Genomic DNA, 27974 nt, shown 5'->3' on the forward strand with positions numbered 1-27974 from the left:
TAGTCGTTGAAAGTGGAAACTAGTCGTTAGAAAGAGGACTTGTCGTAGTCGTTCTACCTTTCTGAAATGGGGTTCAGAACTCCAAGGCCTGTAAGGTGAGCCCCCAGTCAGGCAAACTCCTGCAGGCTTCAGCTACTAGCCTTGGAGAGAAATTGGTCTGTGTTTCCAGATCGAAGGGCCGTGGTTTGTCTCAACACACGTGGGTTGAGTAAATACATGTAAAACAAAGTTCTGCTAGGATCGTCGGCTCAGGCCCCTTTTGACTTCATAAAACAAAGTTCGTCGGAATGCACGTTTCGCAAACCACTTGGGACATGAATTGCATCAGCACTCTCAAAGGTGTAGGGGTAGGGCTGGATGAGGAGCTAGAAACAACCTTCCAAGACAGACTAAAAAGACTAAAAATACCTCAGGAGTACAAGGGTTACGAAACCTACAGACAGTCTACATGTAAAAATTTACCAAATTCTTTCCTCAAATGACACCATCAGTCCCTCCTCAAATGACACCATTAGTCCCACCTCAAAGGCTTCAAAGCATGAAACTGATTAAGTAACCTTCAGTGAATTTTCGCTGATGGAATGCTATATATGAAAAAATTTGTCTACTGAAATAAACAAACACAGTTTTCTTACCATTATAAGGCAGTAGTAAGTGTTGACAATGGCTGCAAGCTGTTACGATACATTTTCTTGTGTGAAATTAGAATGAAAGAAAAATCTAATGGCTAAAACACCCCCCCCCCCCCCCACCCCCCCTTTTCTGGTTGTGCAATACCTGAGCATGTTCTGTTATTCTATTTAGAATCAACTTTTAACTTAATATTGGATCATAAACCTAGATGTTTGGAATTTATAAATCAACTACGCAAATACTTCCACCCCAAACTTTCTTCATCAAAGTAACCTGGTAGTTGGTAACTTTTTCTTCTTTTCAGATGATGGAGTGAACAGCCATTTTGTGGATAAGTACAATGTAGTAAACAACGATGAATATCCCTTTTTTATTGGTCGCACTGATGTATATGAGTGTATGTATGGAACTGAACAACATGCTGCAAGAAAACAAAAACTTGCAGAAGAGAAGGAGAAACGGCTGAGAAAATCGAAAATGGAGTGGGTGTATCAAGAGATGCTGTCCTGACCTTGATGAGGAACTGTGCCAGGGCAAGAAATGAGCAAGAACTGACATTGGCTGTTTCCAAGCTGAAGACAACCCATGAGTGGCAGAACAACCAAAAGTTTCAGAGGTGGATGGGCAAGACATGGTTGCCCCAAGTGAAGGTACTTATGATCATAGACCAGAGTTGGCGCTGTTTAAGTCACTTTGATTTAAATCGAGATTTAAATCACCCCGATTTTTTGGAAAAAATTACTAATTTAAATCACTTCCATAGACATGTGTATTATGGAAAAAATAATCTTCCTGGTGCTTTTGTCCCTATCCAATTCCCCCCATCCTTTTCTGGTGATGGCACCTCTGATTTCCGCCATTGGTGTAGATGCTTAGAAGTGGCGATTAATGCCTGTCCAAATGCAGATAGCATTGATATGTCAAAAATGCGAGGATCCCGTCTCCATGGCGCTGCATTTGCAGTATGGAACGCTTTCCCAGTAGAAACGAAGAAAGATTTCAAGAAGGCAACGGAGAAACTACAACGAGTATTCTCCAAACAAGATGAAGCTACTTCTTTTCATCGAATGTTAAATGCCTGCCCCAGACAGCCGAATGAACCCCTGGAAGTGTTTTTGTCAGAGTTAAACTGCCTTAGCAATCTAGCATTCCCGAAGTTAGATTCTGCCGCCCATAAAGATGATTTTTTTTTTGCAGATTTGTAGCTGGACTCAGCCCAGACATGCAAGCAACATGCCATGAGCATGGGGCTCGAAACACTGAGCATAGCTCAACGGATTGAGCGTGCCTCAGATTCACTCAAATTCTCCTCCCCTTTCTCTTCCCAAACCACCCAAATCAATGTTGGTGCTACTGCCACTGCTCCTCGCGAACCCCTTGCTGTGGATTTCAGCTTTTTCTGCAGTTTGCAAATCAGGAAAGACACCATCGCAAGGTTAAAGGCTCTGTGCGCATACTGGTAAGGAGGAAAAAGCTGCTCAAGGATTGCAAGAGGAAGTCTGACAATTCAGAGGAGATCCCAAATTAGAAGGCTCTGTGAGCATGCTTGTTCAGAGAAAAAAAAGCTGCTGGAATCAACCTAAGAAGAAATGGCAAGAATAACCTTAGCCACGAGTAAAGAGCAAATTGTGGTATTTTCTAACCAAGAGACTGTAGATCTTGGAGGTCCAAAAGAGAATTTTTCAGAATTTTTATACAGTATAAACAAGTTCCTGTCCCTTCAAAAGGATACTCAATCACTTGTTGCTTCCTTTTCTTTCTTATCTAGATGAGGATGGCTTGGAGTCCCTGTTGCAGTTTGCAACAGGGCTAAGACGGCCCCCACCCCTCGGGTTTGGGCAGAAACTTACCCTGTCATTCAGACATTGGCAGTTTCTGCCCGAAGCTCAAAGTTACACCATCCAGTTCCCACAGGCAAACACCTGTGCCTTGGATTTGGCACTGGCCGTGGTTACGCCATACTAGCTGTTCACAGCAAGAAAGATGGCTGCTATCAGAACACCGTATCTTTTTTTTTTTTTTAATTGAGTAAACCTGCCCAAAAAGGATAGGTGTCCAAGACAAAATTGATAGTAGCACCAAAGACACCATTCTTTGTAAGCCAAAAGACCTTAATTTTCTTACTCACATTGAAATATGTGACATTCAGGCGAGTTACATTTTAACCTACCTTTTATATGTCAAATAAAGCTTTGACTCTAGCAGCAGTCAACTTGTTCTTATAGAGGAAAAGTTGGTACATGGTACAGGAGAGAATCAAATTGATTTTTCCCCGTTTTGTATGTATTTTCTCACAGAGATGACACAGCATTGGATGGACATTTGCAAGAGGAAGTCCGACTGTTCAGAGAAGGTACCAAATTAGAAGGGTCTGTTAGCATGCTTTTTTAGAGAAAAAAGCTGCTGAAATCAACCCAAGAAGAAATGGCAAGAATAACCTTTGCCATGAGTAAAAAGCCAAATGTGGTATTCTGCAATGAAGAGACTGTAGATCTTGGAGGTCCAAGAAGGAAATTTTTCAGAATTTTTAGACAGTATAAACAAGTTCCTGTCCCTTCAAAAGGATACTCAATCACTTGTTGCTTCCTTTTCTTTCTTATCTAGATGAGGATGAAGGCTTGGAGTCCCTGTTGCAGTTTGCAACAGGGGTAAGATGGCCCCCACCCCTCGGGTTTGGGCAGAGACTTACTCTGTCCTTCAGACATAGGCAGTTTCTGCCCGACGCTCAAAGCTGCACACTCCAGTTTCCACGGGCAAACACCTGTGCCTTGGATTGGGAACTGGCCGTGGTTACGCCATACTAGCTGTTCACAGCAAGAAAGATGGCTGCTATTAGAACACCGTATCCTTTTTTTTTTTTTTTTTAATTGAGTAAACCTGCCCAAAAAGGATAGGTGTCCAAGACAAAATTGATAGTAGCACCAAAGACACCATTCTTTGTAAGCCAAAAGACCTTAATTTTCATACTCACATTGAAACATGTGACATTCAGGCAAGTTACATTTTACCCCACCTTTTATATGTCAAATAAAGCTTTGACTCTAGCAGCAGTCAACTTGTTCTTCCTATAGAGGAAAAGTTGGTTCATGGTACAGGAGAGAATGTCTCACTCAATTCAGCAGAGTACCAATTAACCAGAAGGATCAAAGGTCAATAATGCGAGGTCTAAGTAGAGTAAGCTCTTTCAGGTTTCATGTAGTGGCCATGGAGAGAAGGTGGAGTCAGTTTGTATGCTGAGAATTTTGTTTTCTTTTTTAGTTCAGTGGGCTAAGAATTATGGATGACACATTTTGTGTATACCTTGCTTACATGCATATGTAAGTTTCTCCAAAACATTGTTGTGTAGATCTTGGAGGTCCAAAAGAGAATTTTTCAGAATTTTTAGAGAGTATGAACAAGTTCCTGTCCCTTCAAAAGGATACTCAATCACTTGTTGCTTCTTTTTCTTTCTTATCTACAGGAGGATGAAGGCTTGGAGTCCCTGTTGCAGTTTGCAACAGGGCTAAGACGGCCCCCACCCCTCGGGTTTGGGCAGAAACTTACCCTGTCATTCAGACATTGGCAGTTTCTGCCCGAAGCTCAAAGTTACACCATCCAGTTTCCACGGGCAAACACCTGTGCCTTGGATTTGGAACTGGCCGTGGTTACGCCATACTAGCTGTTCACAGCAAGAAAAACAGTTGCAATCAGAACATCCCATTTTTTTTATTAATTTTTTTTTAATTGAGTAAACCTGCCCAAAAAGGATAGGTGTCCAAGACAAAATTGATAGCACCAAAGACACCATTCTTTGTATTAAAAGCCAAAAGACCTTAATTTTCATACTCACATTGAAACATGTGACATTCAGGCGAGTTACATTTTAACCTACCTTTTATATGTCAAAAAAAAGCTTTAACTCTAGCAACAGTCAACTTGTTCTTCTTATTGAGGAAAAGTTGGTACATGGTACAGGAGAGAATCAAATTGATTTTTTTTCCCCCGTTTTGTATGTATTTTCTTACAGAGATGACACAGCATTAGATGGACATTTGCAAGAGGAAGTCCGACTGTTCAGAGAAGGTACCAAATTAGAAGGGTCTGTCAGCATGCTTTTTTAGAGAAAAAAGCTGCTGAAATCAACCCAAGAAGAAATGGCAAGAATAACCTTTGCCATGAGTAAAAAGCCAAATGTGGTATTCTGCAATGAAGAGACTGTAGATCTTGGAGGTCCAAGAAGGAAATTTTTCAGAATTTTTAGACAGTATAAACAAGTTCCTGTCCCTTCAAAAGGATACTCAATCACTTGTTGCTTCCTTTTCTTTCTTATCTAGATGAGGATGAAGGCTTGGAGTCCCTGTTGCAGTTTGCAACAGGGGTAAGATGGCCCCCACCCCTCGGGTTTGGGCAGAGACTTACTCTGTCCTTCAGACATAGGCAGTTTCTGCCCGACGCTCAAAGCTGCACACTCCAGTTTCCACGGGCAAACACCTGTGCCTTGGATTGGGAACTGGCCGTGGTTACGCCATACTAGCTGTTCACAGCAAGAAAGATGGCTGCTATTAGAACACCGTATCCTTTTTTTTTTTTTTTTTTAATTGAGTAAACCTGCCCAAAAAGGATAGGTGTCCAAGACAAAATTGATAGTAGCACCAAAGACACCATTCTTTGTAAGCCAAAAGACCTTAATTTTCATACTCACATTGAAACATGTGACATTCAGGCAAGTTACATTTTACCCCACCTTTTATATGTCAAATAAAGCTTTGACTCTAGCAGCAGTCAACTTGTTCTTCCTATAGAGGAAAAGTTGGTTCATGGTACAGGAGAGAATGTCTCACTCAATTCAGCAGAGTACCAATTAACCAGAAGGATCAAAGGTCAATAATGCGAGGTCTAAGTAGAGTAAGCTCTTTCAGGTTTCATGTAGTGGCCATGGAGAGAAGGTGGAGTCAGTTTGTATGCTGAGAATTTTGTTTTCTTTTTTAGTTCAGTGGGCTAAGAATTATGGATGACACATTTTGTGTATACCTTGCTTACATGCATATGTAAGTTTCTCCAAAACATTGTTGTGTAGATCTTGGAGGTCCAAAAGAGAATTTTTCAGAATTTTTAGAGAGTATGAACAAGTTCCTGTCCCTTCAAAAGGATACTCAATCACTTGTTGCTTCTTTTTCTTTCTTATCTACAGGAGGATGAAGGCTTGGAGTCCCTGTTGCAGTTTGCAACAGGGCTAAGACGGCCCCCACCCCTCGGGTTTGGGCAGAAACTTACCCTGTCATTCAGACATTGGCAGTTTCTGCCCGAAGCTCAAAGTTACACCATCCAGTTTCCACGGGCAAACACCTGTGCCTTGGATTTGGAACTGGCCGTGGTTACGCCATACTAGCTGTTCACAGCAAGAAAAACAGTTGCAATCAGAACATCCCATTTTTTTTATTAATTTTTTTTTAATTGAGTAAACCTGCCCAAAAAGGATAGGTGTCCAAGACAAAATTGATAGCACCAAAGACACCATTCTTTGTATTAAAAGCCAAAAGACCTTAATTTTCATACTCACATTGAAACATGTGACATTCAGGCGAGTTACATTTTAACCTACCTTTTATATGTCAAAAAAAAGCTTTAACTCTAGCAACAGTCAACTTGTTCTTCTTATTGAGGAAAAGTTGGTACATGGTACAGGAGAGAATCAAATTGATTTTTTTTCCCCCGTTTTGTATGTATTTTCTTACAGAGATGACACAGCATTAGATGGACATTTGCAAGAGGAAGTCCGACTGTTCAGAGAAGGTACCAAATTAGAAGGGTCTGTCAGCATGCTTTTTTAGAGAAAAAAGCTGCTGAAATCAACCCAAGAAGAAATGGCAAGAATAACCTTTGCCATGAGTAAAAAGCCAAATGTGGTATTCTGCAATGAAGAGACTGTAGATCTTGGAGGTCCAAGAAGGAAATTTTTCAGAATTTTTAGACAGTATAAACAAGTTCCTGTCCCTTCAAAAGGATACTCAATCACTTGTTGCTTCCTTTTCTTTCTTATCTAGATGAGGATGAAGGCTTGGAGTCCCTGTTGCAGTTTGCAACAGGGGTAAGATGGCCCCCACCCCTCGGGTTTGGGCAGAGACTTACTCTGTCCTTCAGACATAGGCAGTTTCTGCCCGACGCTCAAAGCTGCACACTCCAGTTTCCACGGGCAAACACCTGTGCCTTGGATTGGGAACTGGCCGTGGTTACGCCATACTAGCTGTTCACAGCAAGAAAGATGGCTGCTATTAGAACACCGTATCCTTTTTTTTTTTTTTTTTTAATTGAGTAAACCTGCCCAAAAAGGATAGGTGTCCAAGACAAAATTGATAGTAGCACCAAAGACACCATTCTTTGTAAGCCAAAAGACCTTAATTTTCATACTCACATTGAAACATGTGACATTCAGGCAAGTTACATTTTACCCCACCTTTTATATGTCAAATAAAGCTTTGACTCTAGCAGCAGTCAACTTGTTCTTCCTATAGAGGAAAAGTTGGTTCATGGTACAGGAGAGAATGTCTCACTCAATTCAGCAGAGTACCAATTAACCAGAAGGATCAAAGGTCAATAATGCGAGGTCTAAGTAGAGTAAGCTCTTTCAGGTTTCATGTAGTGGCCATGGAGAGAAGGTGGAGTCAGTTTGTATGCTGAGAATTTTGTTTTCTTTTTTAGTTCAGTGGGCTAAGAATTATGGATGACACATTTTGTGTATACCTTGCTTACATGCATATGTAAGTTTCTCCAAAACATTGTTGTGTAGATCTTAGGAGGTCCAAAAAGAGAATTTTTCAGAATTTTTAGACAGTATAAACAAGTTCCTGTCCCTTCAAAAGGGTACTCAATCACTTGTTGCTTCCTTTTCTTTCTTATCTAGATGAGGATGAAGGCTTGGAGTCCATGTTGCAGTTTGCAACAGGGCTAAGACGGCCCCCACCCCTCGGGTTTGGCCAGAAAATTGCGCTGTCTTTCAGACATTTGCAGTTTCTGCCCGAAGCTCAAAGTTACAGCATCCAGTTTCCACGGGCAAACACCTGTGCCTTGGATTTGGCACTGGCCGTGGTTACGCCATACTAGCTGTTCACAGCAAAAAAGATGGCTGCTATCAGAACATCCTATTCTTTTTTTTTTTAATTGAGTAAACCTGCCAAAAAAAGGATAGGTGTCCAAGACAAAATTGATAGTACCACCAAAGACACCATTCTTTGAAAGCCAAAGACCTTAATTTTCATACTCACATTGAAACATGTGCCATTCAGGTGAGTTACATTTTAACCCACCTTTTAAATGTCAAATAAAGCTATGACTCTAGCAGCAGTCAACTTGTTCTCCTTGTAGAGGAAAAGTTGGTTCATTGTACATGAGAGAATCAATGTCTTACTCAATTCAGCAGAGTACCAATTAACTAGAAGGATCAGAGGTCAAAGGCCAGTAATGTGAGGTCACAGGAGAGCAAGCTCCTTCAGGCTTCACGTAGTGGCCATGGAGAGAAGGTGGTTATATAACATTCCTTTCAGAATTTTTAGACGGTATAAACAAGTTCCGGTCCCTTCAAAAGGGTACTGAATCACTTGTTGCTTCTTTTTCTTTCTTATCTTATGTATATCAATATAATTGGAACAGTCTTAATGACCTTACTTCAAACGAGAATCTCCCAATGTCATAGTAGAAATTAAAAATACATGTATACAGCGGAACTGGGATTTGAAAGGAATGTTAGGTAAGAGAATGTACAAGGCATTGGACACTGTAAGGAAACAGAACGAATGCAAATTAGCAGATGGGAAGGGGGTAGGGTAGGCTAGAAGGGACATCAGACACGGGATCAATTGGTAGGATATGTAAATTATATAGGAGTACAATACGCAAACATGCTGATAAGGGGGCTTTAGATAATAAGGAGGCTAGGGATAGGGCAGTAGCGAAGATGCGAAGGGCAATATTGGCCATCTTGTATCATTCAGTCAAACTGCCTGATCCTGATGAACGTCATATTGTCCCGATGGCGAGAACACATGGTGTGAGTACAAGAAAACAGGCAAAGAGAAGGACAATGAGAATCACTTAGACCCTGTGTAAGGTGCAAGTCAAACAAGATTAATTTGTATTTGCAGTTGCCATACAAAAAAAAAGTTTATTTTCCTGTGTGTATACGTATAATATATTGTTTGATAGAAAGTTATTTTCTTAATTCAATTGTTTCAATTTTTCTCTTTGTCTTTCATGTAATTACACGTGTACTACCCTTGTCTTTCAGGGAACAGCAGACACTACCACATCCCCACTCCCAGCAGCTACATTTATGTATTCATAGCAGGAAGGCCCAGCCACCCATACAGACAATAATGCTGGTGGCTGGGTCTTCCAGCCCTTATTGTAGTTTTAGTGACTAATTATATAATATTAATGAATGAAATTCCAATTGGAAATTTTTCATTTGACATTGAAAATATTCAAATATATCTATCACAATCAGAAAATGCATTTCTGCCCTTTTTTGTGTCATCCAGGTGTTGGCATGTGTGTGCCTGCATTGGTGAAGTAATGCAAATTGCACAGCTGTTATTTCCTTTGTTTTAACAAGGAGGTACTCGGCAAAGCTTTGCCTAGTACCTCCTTGGTTTTAACAAAAGTGTGATTTTATGTGAGGTGATGTATTTCAGTGAAAGATTTTGTGAGAATGAAAGCATAGATTAAGCCCAAACTTGGAGTAATGGTTTGTTGATGTGTAAGCTGTTGTTTGAATAAAAAATGATATCTCCTGGTTTGTCTCTTTTATAGATCATGACTCTTTATAGAAACATGTGTACTGTCTATGGGCAATGCATGGCACTGTACAGTGTCTATGGACAAGCTCTCGTTGTGTGCTGTAGCATTTACCAGGAGTTGACTGAAATCAAACTACTACATATGTGTAACTGTCATAGTGTTTTGGTAAGTGGCTTGATAATTCATTTCTATTGATTTAGAAGAATAAAATAAACATGGGTGACAAGAAAAGATCAATGAGAAGGAAGACGTGGTCAGGCATGTCAGGGAACTCCTCAGTCCCACACATTACAAAATCAGAATGTGAGTCAGAAAGGTGAAAATGACAAAGGAATGCCAAAATCGAAAGAAAGTAGGCCTAAAAGCCCTGATAGTCCGTGTTCAGCTAGCAAAAGAAAAATAGAAGAAACACAAACTCAAACTCAAACTGGAGACTTTAGTGCAGGAAATGTCATGGAAGTATGACCCTCAAAAATGACTTCAGTAGACAATTTGGATTTGCAAATACATTGATACTATCATGTTCAAAGTGTGATTTTGTGCATGAATTCCAGTCATCTTCAAAGATTATTAGTGGCAGAAGTGGTCGGCCAACATATGAAGTCAATTGAAGAGCAGTTATGGCCTTGCGGGAAATTGGTTTCGGGATGCCTGATCTAACCAAATTTTCTATGATTATGAACATGCCAGATCCTATTGGAAATACTGCTTTCAAAGGCCATGTAACTGCTTTGCTTTCTGCCTATGAAGAGGCTGCAACAGCTAGTATGAATGCTGTTGGGAGAAACATCAGGGAAGAGGCAAAAGCTAAAAAGGGGAGGATGGCTGAATGCGTTGTCTCTGCGGATGGAACATGGCAAAAGAGACTTGGACATAATTCCTTGAATGGTGTGGTTTCAGCCATTGATGTGAAGTCTGGGAAGGTGATAGACTATGAAATCATGACAAGCAAGTGTAGAGAATGCCTTGGGCTAAGAAGGACAAGAGTTCCCAAGAATATGCTATCTGGCATGCAGTGCATATTCAAAGGGGGGACTGCCAGTCTAACTACGCCAGTTCTGCCCCTCGTATGGAGCCTTATGGGGCACTCAGGATCTTCAAGCGATCAGAAGAAAACAGGCATGTGTAATACACAACATATGTTGGGGATGGTGATACCAAATCCTTTTCTTTGGTAAGAGAAAGCAAGCCATATCACAGGAAGATCATTCAAAAGAAAGAATGTGTGGGCCATGTCCAGAAGATCAGAGGTGTGGGAGTCGTTCACGCAAGAAGGTATCATCATGGGCTGGTAAGAAGTTCCCAGATGGGAAGATGATTGGTGGCAAGGGCAGACTTTCTAAAGTAAACATAGACACACTACAGAACTACTTCGGGATTGCTGTACGTTCTAATAAGGGTAATGCAGACCAAATGAAACGTGACATCAAGGCATCCCTGTACCATGTTGCCTCCACCGATGAACACAAAATCACGTTTTTCAGCAATTTTGGGGTTGACAAAATTTTTTGAAGGGGCGTGGCTTTGGAACGGTATGCCCAGGCGCGACAAATTTGGTCTTAAAAGTTGCGCGAGACTTGAAAGTAAAAAGTCAGCGAGTGGCGCAGTCAAAAAAATTTGCGCGGCGGAATGGTCGCAGAGTTCATTATGCCCCCCCGGTAAGTTAGGGTAAAGCAAAGTTAATGACCAACCAAAAGATTTTCATGATGAAGGCTAACATGAAAAATGCCAGGCTTCATGGTCTTCCCGAGATCAACCACGATGACCATCTCATTCAGGCAGGCCTAGTGGGTGGATTGAAGGGGTATCTTCTGACTAATTTCACCCAGAGGGAGATTTGCTGCCGTATCATGTTTGTCCTTATAATATTTATCAAATGTCTATTGAAGATACCTACATGTGCTTTTTGAATCCAGAGCTTTTTTGGAACACAGCCAAGGTTTAAAACCACTGTTCTTTTTTTTCTTCTGGCCCCACATGTTATTAATTAATGAATAAATTAACACATATTAACTATGAAATGATTCATCTCAATTATTTTTCATATTTTAGGAACACTCAAGAGCTAAAGGTTTCATTATCAGATTTGTAAAAGATGACAGAAACTAACAAAATGACAGAGTGCCGCACTCTATCATCTTTGGTCTCAAGTCATGGTCCTAGACGTACACATGTTCTGCATATTTCCACTGTTTCATTACAGAAAGTCTTGATGAAATATGGGATATGATACAACACAGTTCGTCCCACCTCAGGATTCCAAAAATCTATGACTCTTCTATCAGCTGAGAGAAGGATCTGGATGGTGGTGGAGAAGGAGGAGGAACAAAAAGGGATGACGATGGCTCATCTAAGAAGTTGGAATAGGAAACACTTGACTATTTGAGAATAAAGTTCACCTTTACATCCTTTATATTGGTCTAAGTGTGAAGTGAGTAATGCAGCAATATCAGTAAAAGACATCAGTGAAAGTATGAGGAAAATCAGATAATCCGATCAAAAGGTCTAAATACAGCTTCTCTTCTAAACACTTCGCTTTTGTGTCATTATAGGAACTCGCAATTAAATATCGGATATCCTGCAACATAGCTCCTCACGGCTACAAATCCAAAGATATACGATTCCAGCATCAGTTGGATATTGATCAGCAATATCAGGACAAGACATCAGTGAAAATTTGAGTTTAATCAGACAATCCGACCAAAAGGTCTAAATTTGTTAGATTTCAGTGCCCGTGGCTGGAGGAGAGGAGTACAGTATGTAATGCATAAAACAATATAAACAAAATATTTAAAAAGGACTTTTACAAAATCTATTCTTATGAAAAGTACATATTCCCTCTGACTATACTGACATCCTGACTACTGTAGAAGTGGATATTTTTGCTTTCAGCCGGTAAGAAGAGTTTCACATGTTTTTAATTCTGTAGAATCAAGACATCAATGACTCAAACATATGGCAAGCAAAAATATTAGCATGCTTTTATATTTTCGCACTAGTTTTCGGTTGCGCAAAATGAGCAAAAATTTCAAATGCCACAGTTCAATGAAAACGTTTCTTGTGATTCCGTTCCTCTCACATTATATGGTTTGCGTTTTATGTAGTGATTGACAGGCAAGCAGTGTCCCCTGCTGGGTTTACATGTAAATTCTTAGTTTCTGTCACTGTTCTGTGTGCAAAAGTCATGCCTAGATAAAGTAATGTAGCTACTGGTCATTTGAATGAAAAACAAACATAATTCTATACTCCTGTAGAAGGAACTTCTCTGATTCAAGAACCTTGTTTTCACTCTCACATTATTTGCAACATCATCCCTATTTGCTGCAAACTGTGGACATAGCAAGTGTATAAAAACCCATGATGCCACTGCCTAATCACGGTTTCTGTATGAAAACATCATGAGCCAACGAGAAAAAAGACTCACAATTACATTCTTTGGTACAACTCAAGGTGCTCAAGGCAACATGTCCGTCGCTTTTCACAACTTTTTCTGTGGCTGTGAGATGACACTTGGTTTGACTGATACACAGCGTAACAATATGCTGGCCAGTCAAACCTAATCTGCAATGATGCACAGCCCAACAGCTTGACGCTGATATATCCTTGGAACCTTGGTTTTCAAACCTGATGAGCTGCAATGATGCACGGTCCAACATCTTGTAGCTGCTATATCCTCGGCACCTTGCGTTTCTTGTAGACTCCGTAGTACCACATCAGAGTGGTGGCCAGTGACAAGCTGTACCTGTGTGACCAGAGGAACATAAAATTTCACCTCGAGTTTAACTTGAGTTTGGTAGCAGAACAGACTAATGAAGGACCACAAAACATTTGTGACATGACACTCTTGTGAATTAGAGCAGACAACCTTTTTCACAGAATGAAACTTTTGCCAACTGCCAATGGCATTCGATGCATTGTGTAGGGAAAAAAAGAACAAAAAATACTTTTGTGTGTACCTTACTTTCACCAATCTTGGCTCCTCGCAAAATTTGTGAATGTTTCATGCACATGAAAATTTCCGGTCTTATAGTACTAATATACGAGGAAAATTTCATTGTGAGTCTGAACCAAAAATAAGCTTCAGCACTGTATCTCACCTGAACAAACAAACAAACAAACAAACCTACTGGGTTAATCTTTTATTATGTGTTTGGTGGTTACTTGTGAAGATCAAGTCACCTTTTATCTAGGATTTTTTTTTCCAGAGATCATTTATTCATTTTGTCAAACTTACTCTGCCAAGATCGAACAAGAAATAAAATCTTTCCTTCTCTGTCTTAATAGTGTCCTCTTTTCTTGAAAGTTTGTCCCTCATTTATAGGGTTTTGATACTGGGACATCAGAACGTACTATGTGTAATGGTGAACATCAGCACACATATGCTAACTCTTGTACCACTGAATGAGCCTTCAACCATGTTTCTTTGAAATAAAGAATACTGTACAAACTAAAATGTTCACTTACAAACACTTTCCCAAAGGACCACTTGCTGGACATGTTCACATATTGTTGATTTTGAAATTACGCTAGGGTCTAGTAATCGTTACTTCACCTCTCACAAATATATAAGAATGACTCACAAGCGGCAATACTAGTAGTCCCTACATGTACTGAGTTTTTAGCGATTTCCCTGTACATAAATAAGTAATGTGTTCTGCATTTGAAGTACTGTTACTAGAGTATTGTCATTGCCCTAGATATCATTGTATCCTGACACATGTAGCATGTTAGACCTACTGTAGTTGCATGATCCAGTGCATGGCTTATTATTGTACTTTTTTCTGAAGAATTGAATTGTCTGGCATTCTTGTTCTCACACGTTTTTGTATTCACACTTTGCTTTCGTGATTCAAAGGTGCTTTGCGAACTTCAGCTACCACATATCTCGCTGTCATATACACAGAATGAGAACCACTTCATTGATGTTTGTGCGATTCTCTCTACGAGCTCTTTCAGATGAAATCATGACATCTTGTAAGCATTTCTATAAATCATAGTAATCTTGATTTGGCTTTTGGAGGTACAAACTACCCAACCTGTCAATCAAACTCACAGAGTGTGTGCTGGCTAGTGTAATGCAGGCAGGTTACATTTCATGTGGTCTGTAGGCAGAAGTAAATGTAGGGTTGAGCTTAGCTCCAGTTCCTTGATATCAAGCCTTTTAGATGGGCAGCGTGCACCACAAATTGAGCAAATCAACATTCGAAAACACCTCTGGACCTTAATTTGCAACTACAGGATCTAGAATTGTGGTCACAATATTTTGTGATCAGACTCCAGATAGAAATACCTAAATAATGATCACAATTCGTCTAAAAGAGGTTAAATCATGATTACAGTGGACTCCCGTTATAACAAAGTCCTCAGGCCTTGCAGTTCTTCTTTCATTTTATCAAAATTTTGTTAAAACCGAACAAATAAACAATGAAAATACAGAGCCGATAATGTTGCGGCCTGAATGTTCATTTCGTTGTAACCAGAATTTTTTTTACAACTGTGTTCGTTATTACAGGAGTGCAATGTACTAAAGAATTCTTTTTTTTTAACGTCTCAAAGAGAGGTTAGATCTGCAACACACTACTTACCAAGTCAGGATATACTGTAAATGTTCATTCCTGAGAGAGACCCTGGTTTGCCCTCCAATTGGCCCACCTGGGACTGTGCTTTCTGCAGGGATAGGACACAGCAATGTTCAGACGGACCTATCCCAAACTGACCATACTATTTTAACTCTTTTTTATTGAAGGCACGTATGAATGCGCATTGGCAAAAAAAGAAACAAACACAATTTTCGGTGAGAACATCTTACATAAAGATAAGTCATTAGAATTACAAGTACAACAAAGTCATACGCAATATATTCTTTTCACTGGGGAATTCATGGAGAAGCACATCAAAAAGTATGTGAGAAAAGATGTTACAATGCAAGCACTAATCTAAATCTCACAATCAAATGTCAAATGGCATCTTAAATAATCCATTCCAAGCTCAAACCACTCCTGACTAAATTTCAGACCACTAGCTTGCAACAATTGAATAAGCATTTTTTGTTTTCCTTTCAGCATCTCTGCAATTTGCTGCAGGTTCTTCGAAATTTGTGGAACTCATTTTGCAGGAAGTAGAAGACAAAAATAAACTACAATGTATGCTACACACCTGACACAGCATCCACCATGATGGCTTCAGTACTAGCCACTCTGGACATGGCATCAAGGTCACGATAGTGCCACACGTTCCTCACCTCATCATTGTTAGGCATGAATGGAGCTCGCTGGAAGAAAGTCAGTAGATTTGTCAGATTATTGTCAGAAACACCAGGTTATCAGCTGTGCTATGAATATGCATATATGCAAATACATTAGAACAAGGAACCCCACGTGAATGGAAAAGTTTGCAGGAGAGAAAGTTCAAGACGAGGCACTCAAGAAATAGAGTTGGTTTATCAGCATTTCTTACACATTAGTGGTGATGCAGCCTTATTATTGTTTGAGTTTCACATAAATGACATTTTTGCAGTTGAGTACCACCATCACTTCCTTGATGGTAAAACGAAAGTCATGTACAAAGATCATACCAGGAATACAGTATTACAATCATTGCTAGTGATCAGCAGACACACTCTAAGCTATGGCGAAAGGAACAACTCGCTACTCGACTTCAGCCTGTAAACTTTATAAGGTAACCAAATGACTTATGCTGTTTAATTGGAAACAAAACAGACGCAACAGACCCCACGTAAAAATAAACACTTTCTTCTTTAATTGATGCATTTGAGGCAGTTTGTTGGCTCCAAAATGCAAACACTGAATGTTGTAAGCATGACTATTTCATAGGCAAAATAAAACACTTCCCAATTATACTGTTAAACACAACATTCATACACAGTAGCCACAGACATACATTATCATTTGTATGGTACAAATAATAAAATATACTTATGCAGACACAGGTGACATTCACATGTACAAAATGGAACAAATACACAACGTGTAGACAGGGGACTGCAGAGGATGAACTCTTAAAATTTCATGGTACATAAATACATACCTTTTCTGTAAGTCTCACAACTCCAACAAGGTCTATTTCACCTGGAATCTGAAATTAAGCATAAAGGGATCCATATCAATATTTTGATAACTATATATTCAATCATCAATATCTACATGCATTTTTTTGTGATATCAAATATGGTTATGACAATCTTTTTTTTTTTTACCACAATGTAAATATCAAAGTCTAAGAATTACCACCAATACAACTTTATATACCTTTTCTGTTAGCTATAACAATGAAATTTCGATATAACGTAAGAAAACTGAAGGTCACAAGGACTTTGTTAAGACAGAAGTCACCTGTACCAAAAATCCTGTTGAAAAGATACATGTAATGAGTGAAAGAGTAGATTCATTGGCTAGGCCACTGCTGATAAATGCCGAAGTCTTCTGGAAAACAAACAAAAAAGAAAAGCCCAAAGAATAGAGAGCATCTCTGAATGATATTGTTCAACCCTTCATCTAAAAACTACACACAGTGAATTAAATGAAAAGGAATTGATTCACTTTGAAATATGGCATAGAAAAACATCTTTAATAAGAAGCACAAGGTGCAACAGTTGTTTGGCGATTTGATTTTAGAGGCATTAGACTTATTTATGAGATGATGAATTCATATTTGGTTGAATCTTACCTGCCCCTGAAGTCTTGTCTCTGGTTTCATCTTTTTCCTTGGTACCCAACCCCTATTCACAAGGATGTCGACCCTGAAAATAACAGAGGTATGTAGACTTTAGGTACCACAACTTCGCCATTTAAAGAAAACAATCACCTGAAATAAAATGTGGATAGTATAATTGCCAAACTGTACAACCTCCTGAATGAATGACTGAATACACATAGGTTACAGAATATTCAAAGATCTTGTTGCCTGGAAAAAAAAAATCACACATTCACCTCATTTACAGTATATTGACAAAGCAATCTACACAGTGGAGTGCTGAGTCCTGAAATATTCACAGCATGAAACTTTGATAGTTGCTACTGGCGTTCAATCAAAGACGCTTAACTAATAAGACACGAAAGTGCGCGCTAATCCTGTACAAAACAAATGGATAGCGCGTGGTCCTCAAGCGTATTACGCACATCACCTGAGACCACAGTACCTAACTTCAAAGATAGCGCGTCTCAGGTGATGTGCGTCTTTGCCTGAGACGCGCTGTTTTTGAAGTTGTTGTTGTTTATCAAGCGTCTTTAGGGGAGTGTAGCCTGAACTCTATTTTTAGATCATGTTGTTGCTAAATTTTTACCTCCATGAAATAATCCTTATCACTTTAAAATCTCGTTCTTCAAACTAATCCCCTTAATCTATAAAAAACTACGAGTGTAATTTTTAAATCTTTTTAAGATAATAAAAATACCACTACCTTTGGAAATGAATGATGTTTCTAGGTGTACTGAGTTTGTACTTAGCTCTCTTTTGTATCGTCATGTAGGGTAGCCATTTTGTGTCCATTTTTATCGCGCGCCTTCGTATCTTGTTATCTCTACTATCTTTGGTTCAATGCACCGAGTAGACAAACACTTTCACAAGTATTGGCTCCTTGCAAATTTTGCAAAATTTTATGCACACAAAAATTATGGGTTTTAAAGTATTCACCATAAAGCAGGTGTGCCTGGAATGGCTCTTAACTCACCCAAGATCTGTACAGTGGAACGGTGTGATGACATGAACGCCCGAATCTCCGGTTGCCATGGGACTTTGGTTTGATCCCTCTGTGTCCAGTCTACTACGTGGAAGGACATACATCTCTCTCGAGTGGTCAAACTGACCTCTTACACTGACCTTCCTGTACTGTAGTTCCTGCAACTCTGAAGGCCTGTAGTAGAATATACATGCAGTCAAAAGAACAAGGAAATATCAAATATGATTTCCTAACTACAATTTTTTACATTATCCATACACTTGTTATCAATATCAAAGATAAAATTCTAGTTAAAACTCTTGTAAGCATTGCTTAAATATTTACCAATAATGTTGTCTGCTGACAAAACAATGGAATCAGTCCTGTCAAACAAACATTCGAATAGACACATTGTTGTCCCTACACAAATGGAGGTGTGAGGGGGAAGCATACACTGGCACTGAGTTACAATGTACAGAGATCAGATCACTTCAAACATGAAGTTTTTTTTTTTGCAAAATGAAATATTCTTGGGTTGAAAAGATGTGATATAGAGTATAACTTTGCTCTGTTACAAAACTGTAGTTGACGAATACACATACTAGTGAATTCACAACTGTGGTAAATAGGATTTCATTGGTGTCTACGATATGACCTACATGTATTTAAAAATGTAGCATCAAATTAAGACAAAAGACTTGAAAAAGCAGTTGATCTTGGGCATTGCTTTCTCTCTTTATACAGAAAAAAACAGGATCACTTTCTTTGGAACCATAATGACATGAAATGAAACTCACTCTAATGGTAATGGGACAGGAGGAGCACTCGTCCTCTCCTCTAGCTCCCTAATGAGACCAAGTTTCCACTCGCGTCGTTTCACTTGCCACGTTCCCAGGCCAAAGGCAGCTACAGGTATGATGAGCAGGAGATTGCTAAACGCTGTGGAGCCGCTCTCGTCTCCCTGGCTGGCTTGGGTAGAACTCAAACGCTGGGTGTTGCTTAATTGCACAGGTGAGGAAGGAAGGCCTGAATTCTGATGCTGATTCAGGAGTCTACATTGCTGTTCACAGCGACAAATAGAGAAAGAAAGAGAACTAAATACGTTTCAAGTCCTCTGAAATGTATGCACATACAAGTGTACTCATCAGTCAGAAACCATTTTTGGTTACCATCATTGTAAAAAACAATTAAATTACCTTGGTATGCATCTTTTCAAAAAACAGTGGCATTATTCACAATCAAACTAGAAATTATAAAACAGAACAATATTCTACTACAAAAACTAAAAGATTCCCTGGAATACACATGCATTTTGATTTGTGTTGATTTATGATACCCTCAACATCACTTTTACAGTGAAATTATCTAATTATTGATATCAAGAAACATTCCATAATAATCTAATTTTTCTTCTAGTAGTTCTATTTTTCTTTGAACAGATTTCTTGGATCTGTGGATACGCCCACAAAAAATCCTTCAAAACCAATAATAGCTGCATGCAATTGAAGGTGTATTTCCCTTTTGTCTTTCAAAATAAGTATTTAAGAAAGTCACTTAAGTATGGTATGCACCTGATTCCACCATTATACCATAAGAGCTAGAAATTGAAAAAGCTCAATACCATGGGAGGGGTAAAAAACCCCTCCCACCCTCGCTCGCGTGCAAATTCGCGCGCTTATTAATATTACAGTAGATGCTGAGTTATGAAAATCTCACTCATAGAAATTTTTTGAACTTGGCATCCCTGTGTCTAAGGTGTGACAATGACGCGCCTACGTAAACAGTTGTTTGTCAGTGAGGAGCTGTGCGTAAATGCGTATTCAAAGTAAAATAAGCAAGTCAGTACGCGAGAGTCTTAAGCGTCTGGACACCCAACCCCCCATCCTAGAATTCCTACACTGTCACTGACTAGTCTAACGCTAGACCTAGTGTAGTGCCGACTAGCTAGTACAGACCTAAATTACATCTACATCTACCATGTCTACATAATTATAATGTATGCACAGTGCAGCTGGCTGTTGGCTGCAGCTGCAGGGGACAGAAATATCCGTCTGTCCAGATAGAGAAGTCTTTGACTCTGACTTTGTCTCACACACGATTCACTTGCACTTCCCGCTCTAAAATCTATGGATCTGGATCTGGATCTGGATCTGGTGGGATATGCCATACATACCCGAGGTGAATTCCATCTCTTCCGAAGTGATCTTGCTATGAATCGAAACCCATATGCCGAAGACATTTTGGAATACCGCTATATAAATTTGGGGGAAGTAGTGGTGTCGGGTCAGTCTTAAAATTCTACTAGATTCTACACCACAGTTTGCGCTATGTCGCGGATGTCAGCAATTCGATCCTCCTCCCCGCAGCAGCATTGCTAGCATGCATGCAACGTGCAGTCTTGTCCCAGGCCACCAGCAGGTTAGCGCGTGTTACGTGTGTTCGAGAATTACAAAACCACCATGGCATTGCACGCTTGCCGTGACACCAACCGTTGCCGTACGCTATGCATAGTCCCCGTAGTCGCCTCGTTCTCCAATTGATTTTCTGCAGTCAGTATGATCATCTTTTCTACCAAATTAAGGCATCAAAAAAATCCAAAGATAAATATAAGAAATGTATTTATATAAATAAAACAAAATGAAGTCCATTTTAATGAGACTCTCAATGTAGATATAGAAATCTAAATTTATTACATTTAGACAATTTCTGTGAACATCAACACGCGGGAATTGAAAAAATAACATTACAGGTGGCTTATGCTGGAAACCGGTAGAACTCTACATAGAAATTCTAATTACCCAGTAAAAAGTAGGGTAAGTAATCTATGTTTATTGAGGTTTATGGATTATGTCAGGAATTCTTTAGAAAATGTGATGATTCTGCGTGTAATATCACGGTTTTGTATTAGCGTTGTCTTCAAAGCTGATGAACACTAACGTGGAAATTATAATGTGGGACTATTAATATTCCTAATGCATGCGCATATCACGGACACTGCACTGTGATATTGGATTGCGTTGTTGAGTACCTAGCATTTATATGTAAAATATTCATCCTAGGCAGTAAAAGAGGTGCTAATTGTCACTCATTGAATTCCACATTTAAAGAGAAACATTTTTTTATTTTTTTTTAATTTTTTTAATTTTTTTGAATAGGATGATGTACCAGCCAGGGCAGTACGTAGCCATGGTAGCAGTGCCCTTAAATCATTGTATTTGTAAACTTACTGTTAACTAGCTAGTACAGTGCACTCCCGTTATAACAAACACGGTTATAACGAAATTTCGTTATAACGAAGTAAAACTTCTGGTCCCAAAATTATCGCCATTGAAATCTGTGTTACAAAATTCGTTTATATTCACGAACACGGTTATAACGAAATTTCCGTTATAACAAAATCTTTTCTGAGCACCACTGACAAAGAAAAACAAAAGAAATGTGCTCCGTTATAACGAAACGCGAATCGCTTCTGAAAATACGTAGCGGAATAAGCATTTATAGCGTCTCTGCATGCATGGGCGAACGCTTCACATCACTGTGTACGTGTTCGCTCGTTGTGTCCTGCGCAGTTTCCGAGGGGGACTTGCATTATTGTAATACCAATAATCTGAAATTAAACAAAAGGTTCGTTTTATTGTTCCGAAGGTACTTTATTACAAAACACACAGATTCTAATACACCTAAAATGTCCGTTGGTTCGGAAATGAAATAGGGTTTGTTATTACGAACATTTTGGCGTTATTCAAACAGTTCGTTTATTACTAAAGTTCGTTAAACCGATATGGTTCTTATTACGATGGTTCGTTAGTCAGGCAATGATAGGAATTCTAAACTTTCGTTAATGGAACATTAAAAAAAGTTTCGTTAATCCAAAGGTGAAAAAAGGTGTGTCCACTATCAAAACTTGAGAATCGCAAATTTCATAATCGTCTTAAGATAACCGAACCTACGAAATAACTAACCTTTCGCATTTTTTTTTTTTTTGGGGGGGGGGGGGATTTACAAACCTTCTTCGGAATAACAAACCTTATTTCATTGCCGGATTAAAAAACCTTCGGAACAGTGAACCATTCTCATTTTTTTCATTTAGAAACCTTCGGAATGACGAAACTCATTTCATTTTCCGATCAACGAGCCTTCAGAAAACGAACAATAAAATATTTATATGTAAATCATGAACTTTCGGAATAACGAATCGTCGGAAGAGCGAAGCTTCAAAATAATGAACAAACCTTTGGATTCTCGGGAATGGCGAAACTTCGGAACAAAGAGTCTTTCGGAGTAACGAACTTTAGTAAGAAACGAATCTTTGGAATAGCGAACTGTAACGGAATCCTAAACTATCATTTTCTACGCGACTGTGATTGTGTAACAAAAACAACTTTATGCTTTCTTTTATATGTAATTTCCAAACGACATTAATAAGCCTGGGTACCATTCCATTTCACATAGCTTTCCAGTGTATGATGAGTATTCAACAAACATAAATGATATACGCGTGGTTACCTTGTTTTTGTTATATATTGTATTTGTTCGGTTATAACGAAATTTCGTTATAACGAAAGAAAACGGCCGGTCCCGAGCATTTCGTTATAACGGGAGTGCACTGTATATCTACACTGATTCTAGAGCTTCTCAGTCTAACAGTTAAATATAACAAGTTTGTTAACTTACACCGTCACTAGGCATACCCAGACCTAAATTTACTTTGTTTAAATTTACACTGACTAATGAATTTATAAGTAACACACAGTCCGGGAAACCCGCTCATGATGACCGCGTACAAGGACTGCCCCGCCTCATGAGGACCGCCCCCCCCCCCCCCCCCCCCCCCCCCCCCCCCGCCTCATGAGGCCCCCCTATTCATTTCTATTCATCTCACATCTGACGTATAAATTGTCGCAACTTTGCACGGTGATTAAATGGGCGCTCTGCATCGGTTGATTAAAACTCGATTTTTGAAAAAAAACCAGATAGGATTTTTTCTTCTTTTCATCATGCCTACCTAGGACCTAGATCTAAACTTATTTAATAAGTTTGAATGAATTAACTTTTACTTTAGTTTTACAAAAGTAGGCCCTAGGTCTAACTGTTAGTGTTAGCTAGGCCCTATTAACTTGCAGTTACAGTGCATGTATTTTACCGTTGTGTCCACTTTCTTTGCTCATTGTTTATAGCCCTCTAATAATCCAATCCTGAGGGGAAAAAAGAAGGATGTTTGAACCCTGTACCTAATATTTATAAACTGGATATCAGACTACTGTACAATGCCAGAGCTACCAAGTCTCACGCATTCTGCGTGAGACTCAAGCATTTAGGGGCCGTCTCAGGATCTCACGCATGGCACCCATTTTTCTCACGCATCTTGGGAAGTCTTCAACTTAGGCCTTTAATAATGAACATAGCTCACAAGATTAAAGTGATAATTGCAATTGAAGGTATATTTTCCTTTTGTCTTTCAAAATAAGTAAAAAATAGTCACTTGAGAATGCACCTGATATTACCACTAAGAGCTAAAAGATGAAAAAGCTCCCTACCGTGGAAGGCCACAGGGGGGAAACCCCTCCCACACCCTTGCTTGCGCGCACATTCGCTCGCCGAGATACCGACTCATGAAAATCTCACTCATAAAAATTTTTTGAACTTGGCATCCCTGCAATGCAATATTTCCAGATTTACTGCACTCTTATAGAGGGCTTTTCTTTTTTTTTCCCCCAAACAATTCTAGCAACTTTAAATACCAGTACTGTACTGTACTACTGACTTTGCCATCAGGTGATTTCTGCTGGCTTGAAATGACAGGTCACTGCACTACTCTATGAACTTACAAGATCATTCATCCCTTTGTTCTGTTAACAGGATTTTATTTCTAGTGACAATGGCTGAGCGACCAGAGGACTTGAACCTCCCTCTCTCTGTCATCACAAGAATCATGAAAGATGCTGTAAGTCATTGGTTCATTGCAGTTTAGAGTTAGACAGTTCTTTAGGCATTTGTATGTTTGTTTTTTCATATGGATTTAAAGAAACTTAACATATTTTGTGTCCTCGTTTTCTCCCTCAAACTTGTTAACTCTACAATATGTGTACTGTAAAAGTGGATATTTTCGCGTGACTAATTTTTCGCGCTTGGCCGGGTCGGAAGAGTTTCGCATGTTTTTAATTCCGCGGAATCAAGACATCACGTACAGGCACATATGGCAAGCAAAAATATTCGCGTGCTTTTATTTTCGCGCTTGTTCTGGTTGCGCGAAATGCGCAAAAATTTGAACACCGCGAAAATTTCCACTTTTACAGTATATGCCATATATTCAGCCAGTCTATTTTTTTTTTTGCAAATCTTGACTTCCAACCTTTCATGAGTGGTAAAATGTGCAGTCATGGAGTACAGTAATGAAGGGAGACATGTAAACGTGCATGTTGGATTCATGTTAAGGTCAAAGTTAATAACTTTGCATTTTTAATTCAGGAATAGCACTTGACTTGCAGAATTCCTGAAAATAAAAACCTTGGTAAATGTATACAACATAAATAGTGTTATTAGAAGGGGGGGGGGGGATATAGACTAAATAAGGAGTGGTATTGTGATCATGAAATAAAGGCAGAAATAAATGAGAAAACATCCCTCAAAACATGACACTCCAGCATATTATCGTGAAGTTACCAGCAGGCAGTATGTTTGAAGAATAGAAATATATTCTGACATTTATGAAATTTTCATATTTTCACAGTCAGGGGTTCGAACCACTTCTGATGCAACATTTACAAGAACAATTCATCTGTTCTTTACTTGAAATTAAGAAAAAAAATCTATTATTCAACTTTGTTTGACCATCAATCAGTTGGGCACTTGCTTTCATGAAAATTACCAGGTAGAGGTACATGTATAAAGAAGACTGAGATCTACTGGGGAAACAGTACAGCATTTAGAACAGAACTTGTAATGAGAAGTTATCACAAACAAATGAGATTGAGGAAATACTGTAGATGTATGATTGCTTGTGTACACAACAAAGGAGCTTTTAAAGATGTGTTCACTTATAAAAATTATTCATATTGGAAGTAATCATCATCATGATCAATCTATCCTCTTTCTGTAGATACCAGATGGAATAAGTGTGTCCAAGGAAGCCAGAAATGCAGTCTCCAAAGCTGCAAGTGTGTTTGTGCTCTATGCAACGTCATGGTGAGTTTTTTATTTTTTATTTTCACATTGCACAATTAATACACATGCATGGAGTCATATGAGGACAGGTTTGTTAAGGGTTTGTTTTAAGGTTTTGTGTATGTGTGTGTGTGTGTGTGTCTGTGTCTGTGTCTTTATTTTTCATTGCAGCTCACTGCAATCTTTGCTAGACTTGACATACAAACTGTCTTGTCTTTCTGAATGTTTGAATTTTGCCTCAAATTTATATTCTTAGTACATGTATTTCTCTTTTTTTTCAGTCATTGTACTGTAGTTCAAAATGAATTTCATACTGGTACTAAGGTAAAATATATTCAACTAGATAAATTTTGATAAGAGTTTGGGATTGCGCTAATGAGTAGAAACTCGAAATTTATTGCAGTATACATTTTACTTTTGTCATCAAATATGAGAAACTCTACCATGGTATTCTTCTTGTAATCATTATTTTATTGCAAAGAGCTGATGTATTTGTGGAACTTTCATTAATGTCTTGTCTGAAGAAAATTCATTACTCGTATCTTACGTAGTGATCAAAATGAAATTACAATGCTTTGAAATGTAGCTCATGCTGATAACTTATTTACCGCATTTTAAGTTGTGTGTGTTAATTTGAAAGAAATTATCCTCATTTCATGTTTTCCTTGCTTCTTTGCTCATTTTCAACTTCCCACGTCCAGTGCCAACACACATGCCATCAAGGGAAAACGAAAGACTTTGAATGCTACTGATGTATTTTCTGCCCTGGAGGACATGGAATTTGAGGAATTTATTGAACCTCTGAAGGCAAATCTTGAAGGTGAGAAAAGAGAAGCCATAATTGCTTGAAGACCCAGGGTTGTCAAGTGCAAAAAGTTCATGAACATGCTTTACCCATGAGATTAGAAAAAGAAGAAATACCACTTTCAGATTTATTTCACTGGTGTGTTTCAATTGTGCATTGCAAACGTATAAAATGTGTTATTGAATGTCTGTGCTCAAACAAAGTCGCTACATTTACACAATGGGATGTTAACTACGACCTAATGTGAATAGACTAGTGAGAAAATGATAAGACAAATGTAAATTAAACCTACCATGTCCATGAATATTCTGTGTCTGGATGGAAATTTAACCATCTTCCTCTCTTTTGCATCTGGTAGTCCCTATGGCAGAGCATTGTTGTGGGGTTTTTAATGGAATTATTTCCACATTAAATCAGTTTCAACATCCCACACTGCATTGTATTAAAGTTGCCTCCATGTGTAAAGTAATAAATCTCCTTATATCTCTAAATATGGTAATCATAACATCTTTCACATTTCAAAAAGAAAGTAGACCTGGGGGGCATTTCATGAAGGGACTTGTCGGATAAAATGTCCGACAAGTCAATTATATCCGACAAGTTCAGAGAAATCAGCCAATCAGACTTAAGAATTTCTCAAAACTTGTCGGATATAATTGACTTGTCAAATATTTTATCCGACAAGTTCCTTCATGAAATGCCCCCCTGGTTTCCCCAAATCCTGATGTAATGTGACTTTGTAAGTCTTCATCTTTGTTATAATTGATTAACTCTTTCAGCCCTGCTGTCTGGACATTTATGTGCGATCTCAAAAGCATTTTCAAATGGTAATCCTGACAGGATTAAACAATCCACATATCTTTCTGGTAATGAGGGCATAATGGACATATCATAACAAACTTATTTGTCTCTTATAGCAACTGCATGACATTGTAGGTATTTGAATGAATATGATCAAAGGGACTTTGAAAGAATATTATAGTGGAGCCTCATTATAACAAAGTTGGGTATAGCAAGATACATGTACCCAATCTAAAGAGGAAATTTTGCAGGTCCCATATGCCTTTCATTTTCTTATATTTTTATCCCTGTTGTAAATACAGTATCAATACTGTAATTAATACAGTACATCAAAATTCTACAAAAAAATGTTCTTTAAAATATGAACAATTAAACCTTTGTATGGCTGGACCACCATTATTTTGACTGCTATGATGTCCTGTGCTCATAATAACAAAACTGGAGGAAAGCCATCCAAACACCAGTACCAAAAATGTTAGAGAATTGATTGTATTAATCACTCATTTCAAGAAGCATCACTCTTAAAGTAATCAGTATGCAGAACTTACAATACACTGCGTAGTTGAGGAAAGTGACTTTTAGTTTGGCAACTGTGTTGGTACTTCTTTTTTGTTCACTTTTTCTATTGAGTATGGTGTACTGTATGTACATTTTATTGTGTCTCATACCAGAATAAAAGTGATTTGCCCATCTGATTTGAGATGTGTAGACCAGATAGATTTTATTTGTGTTTGCATTCAACCGAATGTTATTTCTGATAAATCTGTGCATATTTTTCTTTTCTGTATCTCCTCTAGCTTTCAGGGCCAGTCAGAAGGGCAAGAAAGAGGCATCGGAGCAGAGAAAAAGGAACAGAGAGGACCAAGACACCAGCAAGGAAGGTGACGAGGATGATGATGAAGAAGATGATGATGATGACGATGAAGAAGACGATGAGGATGATGAGGAGGAGATGGATGATGATGATAATGATGAAGAGGATGACGATGATGATGTAGAAGAGGTTGAAGAAGTGACGGATGGAAAGGAGAAAGACAAAGGGAAACTTTCTGCCGGTGGTGACGACCAGCAGGTAGACAGTCCAGATGTGGAGGAAATCGTGGATAAATGAGTGTCTGGTGG

At 38.7% G+C, this 27974-nt stretch overlaps 2 protein-coding genes across 2 annotated transcripts; one reads left to right on the plus strand and one right to left on the minus strand.

The window, feature by feature from the left end:
- Positions 1 to 12826: 12826 nt before the first annotated feature.
- LOC139728882 (surfeit locus protein 1-like) lies at positions 12827 to 20321 on the minus strand. The gene is made up of 8 exons (XM_071639817.1): positions 20256 to 20321; positions 18880 to 19142; positions 18095 to 18277; positions 17092 to 17164; positions 16453 to 16500; positions 15562 to 15676; positions 14991 to 15072; positions 12827 to 13147 (listed from the first exon to the last, which is right to left on the minus strand). Exons 1-8 carry the CDS (start codon positions 20319 to 20321, stop codon positions 13072 to 13074), a joined length of 906 nt encoding a protein of 301 aa, XP_071495918.1. The 3' UTR covers positions 12827 to 13071.
- A 3639-nt stretch (positions 20322 to 23960) lies between these two features.
- On the plus strand, positions 23961 to 27963 carry LOC139728871 (DNA polymerase epsilon subunit 3-like). The gene is made up of 4 exons (XM_071639807.1): positions 23961 to 24026; positions 25182 to 25267; positions 25948 to 26066; positions 27650 to 27963. Exons 1-4 carry the CDS (start codon positions 23961 to 23963, stop codon positions 27961 to 27963), a joined length of 585 nt encoding a protein of 194 aa, XP_071495908.1.
- The last annotated feature ends 11 nt before the right edge of the window (positions 27964 to 27974 follow it).

This window comes from Diadema antillarum, unplaced genomic scaffold, assembly GCF_040938485.1.
Source record: "Diadema antillarum isolate AM-2024a unplaced genomic scaffold, OU_Dant_1.0 seq00000204_RagTag, whole genome shotgun sequence".
NCBI lineage: Eukaryota > Metazoa > Echinodermata > Echinoidea > Diadematoida > Diadematidae > Diadema > Diadema antillarum.

What these genes read in the sequence shown, in the direction of transcription:
- LOC139728882 (XM_071639817.1), bottom strand. Translation starts at nt 20,321, where the DNA reads ATGTCTTCGGCATATGGGTTTCGATTCATAGCAAGATCACTTCGGAAG. An exon ending in AGAGATGGAATTCACCTCGG is followed by an intron (nt 19,143 to 20,255) that starts GTATGTATGGCA and finishes CGCTGTGAACAG; the next exon opens with CAATGTAGACTCCTGAATCA. An exon ending in CCTGTCCCATTACCATTAGA is followed by an intron (nt 18,278 to 18,879) that starts GTGAGTTTCATT and finishes ATTCTACTACAG; the next exon opens with GCCTTCAGAGTTGCAGGAAC.
- LOC139728871 (XM_071639807.1), top strand. Translation starts at nt 23,961, where the DNA reads ATGGCTGAGCGACCAGAGGACTTGAACCTCCCTCTCTCTGTCATCACA. An exon ending in CAAGAATCATGAAAGATGCT is followed by an intron (nt 24,027 to 25,181) that starts GTAAGTCATTGG and finishes CTCTTTCTGTAG; the next exon opens with ATACCAGATGGAATAAGTGT. An exon ending in TCTGAAGGCAAATCTTGAAG is followed by an intron (nt 26,067 to 27,649) that starts GTGAGAAAAGAG and finishes TATCTCCTCTAG; the next exon opens with CTTTCAGGGCCAGTCAGAAG.